Source organism: Morus notabilis, unplaced genomic scaffold, assembly GCF_000414095.1.
Source record: "Morus notabilis unplaced genomic scaffold, ASM41409v2 Scaffold851, whole genome shotgun sequence".
NCBI lineage: Eukaryota > Viridiplantae > Streptophyta > Magnoliopsida > Rosales > Moraceae > Morus > Morus notabilis.
The window spans coordinates 41812-48027 of NW_010359389.1; the positions used below are offsets into that span (position 1 = coordinate 41812).

General features: G+C 36.3%; 1 protein-coding gene across 1 annotated transcript; it reads right to left on the reverse strand.

Annotated features, from left to right (window-relative positions):
• Nucleotides 1-1790: 1790 nt before the first annotated feature.
• LOC112090838 lies at nt 1791-2171 on the reverse strand. The gene has a single exon (XM_024163092.1). The coding sequence runs from the start codon at nt 2169-2171 to the stop codon at nt 1791-1793; it is 381 nt and encodes a 126-aa protein (XP_024018860.1).
• Between the last annotated feature and the right edge of the window lie 4045 nt (nt 2172-6216).

Below are 6216 nucleotides of genomic sequence, written 5' to 3' on the forward strand. Positions count from 1 at the left end.
CTTGTCACGCTGTAAATCTAAACCGCTAACTCTGGAGGGGGGGGGGGGGTTTAAAACATTGAAAACATAGAAAAGTGAGCGGAAGGCCCAGTAGGACATAATCTTATAAAACATAATAAATAAGGTACTCACGGTCCGAAGGCATGCACTCGGAACCGATCATCCTTTTTTTTTTTGAAAAGGAAATACTCACATAGTAGTAGAAAATATATGTAATATGAAAGTGTGCAGATTATCATACCACTGAGCAAGAAGTGGTAAAATGTCTGTCTAGTGAAAAGTGCAGAGCCATAATTCCACTGAGCAAGAAGTGGATCTGTACGGGTTTCAGGACCTGCCCCCAAGGATATGATTCCCATATCCCGATCTCTGTGGCCACCATGCGTTGTATCATTCCTTAAAATATTTCATTTTAAGAAATGATACTCTTTAAAATCTCATTTCCAAAATCAATGGAAAACTTAATAGCATTATTCATGCTATTTCCTTTAAAATCATTTTCTTTCAACATGTTTTGTTCTAAAACATTTTCATTGGCCAAAATCATTTAAAGTGAGGCTAACAATGATATGGACAAGAATATCCTACCTCTCGGATGTCAAACCTGGGCTACCCTTCCATTCTTCTAGCCTCCGCTTTCCTTAAACCTTTAATACTTGACCTTTTCCACTAGCTTTATCACAAAAGGAATATCTTAGGAAGTATTTCTCATTCCTAAAAGGAATTAAGCTCAATCATGTTTAATTATTTCCTATTAGTGTGCATTGACTCAAATCTAAGTTTCACAAATGAGTTTATAATCAGTTTGAGGGTTCTTTAAGGATTGAAATCCAATCCATGGGTTTGGTTTCCTATTTAATTTCAGTTTAAAAATAAGTTTTTAAAGAAATTTCGGCAGCATGCTGGCATAAATAGGAAAAATGCCAAACCTGCAATTCAAGCTCAATTTCAAAATAGATTATCCATAATCCATCAAAACCAGTTTCCAATCAATTAAACATGTCCAATAACTGAAAACCCCCAAATTTCATTCAATTCTAACAACAATTTTTCAAATCCAAACCCTAACTCAAAATTATTCAAATCTAACAAAAACCAAACTTTCTCAAGCTTAAAATTTGAATCAAAGAGTGGGTTTCAAGGGGGTTTACCTCAAATTAGTTGATGGAGCTTTGTTTCCCTCGGTTTCTCTCGTTTTCATTTTTTTTTGTGTCTCTCTGCCAACTGCCAAGAGAGAGAGAAACTCAAAGAGAGCAAGGGAGAGAGAGAGACTGAAGAGAGAGGTGGCCAAAGAGAGGGAGGAAGTGGTGGCCGGTGGTGAAGGAAGAAAGAGAGAGAGGGAGTTGCCGTGGAAGAAGAAAGAAGAAAAGAAAAGAAAGAAAGAGAGAGAGAGAAGGCTGGTCTGGCAGCCATGGGAAGGGAAGGGAAAAAAGAAAAAAGAAAAGAAAGAAAAGAAAAGGAAAAGAAAGAAAAAAGGAAAGGAAAAGAAAATTAAGAGAAAATACATTAAAATTAAGTGTATTTTCAAAAAATTTTGGGGTGAAAATTGAAAAACTGAAAGTAATTTATAAGTCCTTAAAATAACTCAAAAACTTAATCTTTAATCACAAGATTAATTAACAAAACCAGTTTTAGGCACTCTAATATACACAATTAACATAATTAAATATGTTTAATTCTGGAAGGTGTTACAGCTCTTCCCCCCTTAAGGAATTTCATCCTCAAAATTTGAGCTTACCAGAGGATATGAACAGGTATGGATATCGTTCTTGCATCATTGCTTCCAGTTCTCACGTCGCTTCCTCCATGCCATGGTGTTGCCACAACACCTTCACTAGCGAAATCTCATGACAGCGTAAACTCTTCATCTTTCGATCGAGAATTTGAACTAGTGCTTCCTCGTAAGTCATGTCATACTGGATCAGCACATTGTACAATTGTACAATAACTTCTGAATCAGGTTTATGCTCATGAAGCATAGAAATATGGAACACATTGTGCATGTGAGATAACTCAGGTGGTAAGGCGAGTCGATAAGCAACGACACCGACTCGTTGCACGATTTGGAATAATCCAATGTATCTTGGCACAAGTTTCCCTTTCATACCAAAACGGGTGATTCCTTTGCACAATGAAACTGTTAATAAGACAAAGTCACCTTCTATCAGCATAGCTCTTCATTTAATCAAAATTGGATTATCTGATAGGATTCCTTCAACTTGGTCAGTCCTCTAATCTCATGCCTGGACTGATTTAACGTTCGTTACGGAAACATGTGCAAACCATATTACGTGTCACCAAAGGGTGGAAAACTAGTTTCGAATGAAAATAAACATCTTGGTCTTTCCAACGAGCTATCACATGCCCTATTTCAAATATTCTAAGCCTTTCAAACACATCTTACAAGAAATTGAAATTCTGAAACTTCAACTTTTCAAGACAATTTGAAAAGTTCCTAAGCAAAACTTCAACTACGTACATCTCGGCCTACAAAACTCCAAACAAGGTGATTCCAAGTGTTACACCTCACTAATGATGCACACTAAATAGTAAGATTAGTGTCTTAAGTACAGCGATCCTAGTTCTAGAATTTGGGGTCCAAGTTCACACTTTTTGCACTATGCCAAGAGTGCAATTTTGACATTTCTGACATAAATAATCATAAAACATTCCACATAAATCTGAAGGGTGTAATTCTAGTTTTTAGATAGAGTAGACACATAGAGCTTCGAAACAAGTTATCATATGCCAAAATCTGTGATCACTAAGTACCTCAAAAGCAGTTCTAAGAAATCAAAATTCTATCATTTCCTGGTTTCGATAACTTTTGAGAAGTTTTTGGCATGAAACTTCCAATGCACACAACTCGGGTTACACAACTCTATATGACGTGATTCTAACTCCCACATGTCACTAATAACATGTTCTAAATGGTGGTAATTGTGGTCTAGGTGCAGCAACCCTATTTCAAAAAGTAAGGGTCTCAGTTCTTTTTTTTATCAGTTCTTAGAAAAGACAGCTTTGGTGGCTGTTACGGGAATGATCATAAAATATTCTACACAGCCCCAAAAATTACAAAATCAGCTCCTCATCGAAGTAGACATCTAGAGCTTTCCAAAGCGCTATCATAAGCTTAATTTTGGATATGTTAAGGTCTCAAAAAACACGTTATACCAGATCAAAATGTGGCTATTTTTCTGCAGAATTCTTAGAAATCAAGCGTAACTTCAAAAATGCATAATTTGAGCTACTGTTATCCATTTGGGGTGATTCTTACGGCCATACGAAGATTAGGATGTCTAGTTTCCATTTATGTAACCCATTCATTCAAATTCATCTCCAAGGATTCCCATAATTCAATAGTATCAAACCTGTCCAGGTTAGGTTCCTTAACACTTTTTCTAACAAATTGAAAAATTCATAACTTAAGCTACAAAACTCCTTTTTGGGTGATTTAAATCTCCTATCAAAGCTTGATAAGTCTATTTTAAGGTTATAGCATTACTAACATTAAAACTTCTTGAGAATAATCAAGTCCTAGCTTTGCTTTGGGCTGCTCCTAGAATCCTCCCCAAAATCATGTGGATCAAGTGGGGAAAGTATGATTAAAGTCCAAAATAATAACATTCAAGAGAGAAATTCTAAAGAAACTCATACTTAATCCTAAACAACCACAAAGGGCATTACAGGTTGTGGTTGTACCGTTTTGTCCCAGCTTTCTTATGGTTTGCTTTGTTTTTGGCTTGGGGTTTTCGGCCATTTCATGGACGTGGAGCCCTATCTTCTACTCCTTTCTCGATCAATTTGTCTTCTCCACCTCTTTCACTTTTTTTTTCCACTCTGATCCGTTTCTTTTGCTTGGTTTTGGCTGAGATCCTGCATCTGCTCCTTTATGGTTTCGATCTCCTCGCCCCTTTCGTGTGATTTGGGCAGAAACTTGGGGCTTTTATCCCCTTTTTCTTCTAGACTTTTCGACAGCTTCGATTTACGATTTCCATTCAGTTATTTATGTGCTTTTGGTGTAGGGCCGTCCAATTTTTCTTGATTGCTTTTCCGCTGGTTTGATTCACTTTTTTGGTTTGGGTTTTTATGTACTTTTACCAGAGTGCATGTTTTATCCTTAATTTTTCCCGGTTCCTTTTAATCTCTTTTTTCCCTTTTTTTCTTGGGTGCTTTGTTTTGTCACTGCTTTGTATAAATTGTTTGGAACTCATCAAGATCTATTTCTACTTTCTGTTGAGTAGTGGATTTCATTTTATTAAAATTTTTTCAGATGCTTTATCTTTTGGTTTGATGGATTCTTTGTGCAGGGAGTTTATGTGCATCAGTGGAGCTTTTCTTAGCTGATTGTGTGCTGCATATGGGTAAATCTTTATTTTTGTTACGTATCATTTATTGAATTAATGAGCTGTGCTCTCTATGGTGCTGATTTATCTTGCCAGCTTGATGTTTTCTACCCATTTTGTTGTAGAGATATTAAATGAATTGCTGATTGTTTCTCTTTACATTATTTGAAACACGTAGCAATTTTAGGGGAAATTTTTTTTTCAATTTTTTCCTTTTTTTGCTTTTTTTTCCCTTTGCTTTTTCCTTTCTCTGCAGAGATTACTTTTTAAGTTCTGTCCCTTTTTTTTCCTCCACTTCTCTTATAGTAAATATTATATATGTTTAATGATTTGATTACAAAATTTTGGTCCCTTAGTTCTTTTAAATCGATTATGTGTTATTACGTGTTATGTTATTAGAGGTTATTTACTGTTCACATCTACCTTTTTATTCCTTATTTACGAATGTTGCTGCTCTACATGAATTTATCATGTGTGTTTCTGTTCCTTTCTCTCGCAGTTGACGTTTTTCTCCCCCATTTCGCCTATGATCATTTACTGCTTCATTCCATTCTCGATCATTTATTTCTCTGTTCCTTTATCCCTATATCTTTGACAACCCATGTTCGCCTTTGTTTGACCTATGATCATTGATGAGGGGTATTTCTACCAACAAATCAAGTACTTTTAAGCTTGAATATTTGTAAGTCTTCAAGCATTTTTGTTAGTTTAAGTCTTTTGTATGCTTTTTATAGGAATTATAAATAAATACGAACTTGGATGATTTTGCATGAAGAAAGGCCGCGCGCGCGCCCCACATCCAGCCACGCGGCTGTGCGCGCACCCCACACCCAGGCACACGCCTGCGCACCTAGAGTAGAAACGCGCGCTGCAGCACGCCGAGATGATTGCCCCACGTGCTGCAGTGCACCCAAACGCGCTGCAGCGCGCCTCAGGCCCCAGCTGTGAGATCCTTCCTCCAAAAACGCGCGTTGCAGCACGTTTTCACGCAGGCTACATGTTGGAAATGTGTCCATAAAGTATGATGTAATTTGTTATTTGTGAAATGACAAATGTCAGACATTATTGTTTCGCTGATTTTATAAAATAAAATAAAGTTATGTTTTGATACATATTCAAGAGTGTTAGTGATATTGTTTAGTCCATAGACTATTATCAATGAAAGAAGAGTCAGGGAAACCCTGCCGGACAAACTCTTCTGATATAGTTTAAAATAGATATTCGCAGTCTTAGGATCGATTGGGCAATCGAATCCGATTATGACTGTTAGATCGAACCATATGATGCTGGTCTCGGGGCATGGGAGTTGGACTCTGTGGTTGATCTAGACATGTTCACAACATGTTGAATAGACCATGTGACTGATTAGGTTAGAGTAAAAACCGTTTACAGAACTCTAATCCTAATTGTCACAACTTAAGTATATTTGTATAATTATCTCAATCCTAAAGTGAATACATAACTTGACTTAATTTCTCATGATTTTTGATTCACTAGTGAGATTAGTTCACAGTTTTTGAACAACATCTCGGCTATTGGGATCATGACAAAATTGAGTTGGAGTTATGTGATTCACAGATATGGAATTCGTAAGAAATAATATCACCTCATGCTTTATTGATGGGTGTGTGAATAAATAAACCAGGCCTGGTATTCAATGATGATATTCATTGATTAAGACATCGTGACATGTGCGAGACATCTTACGAACATATGTCTTTCTTATTCACAGTCAAATAAAGGAGTTGAGGAAATAATGATTGGAATGGTAAAACGGTAATATAATATACCATTCTGATCACTGATATTTACGAAAGATAATAATGCATTTATTCTGTGGACCGTGTGATAAATTGTATTAACACCATCA

What these genes read in the sequence shown, in the direction of transcription:
- LOC112090838 (XM_024163092.1), bottom strand. Translation starts at nt 2,171, where the DNA reads ATGCTGATAGAAGGTGACTTTGTCTTATTAACAGTTTCATTGTGCAAA.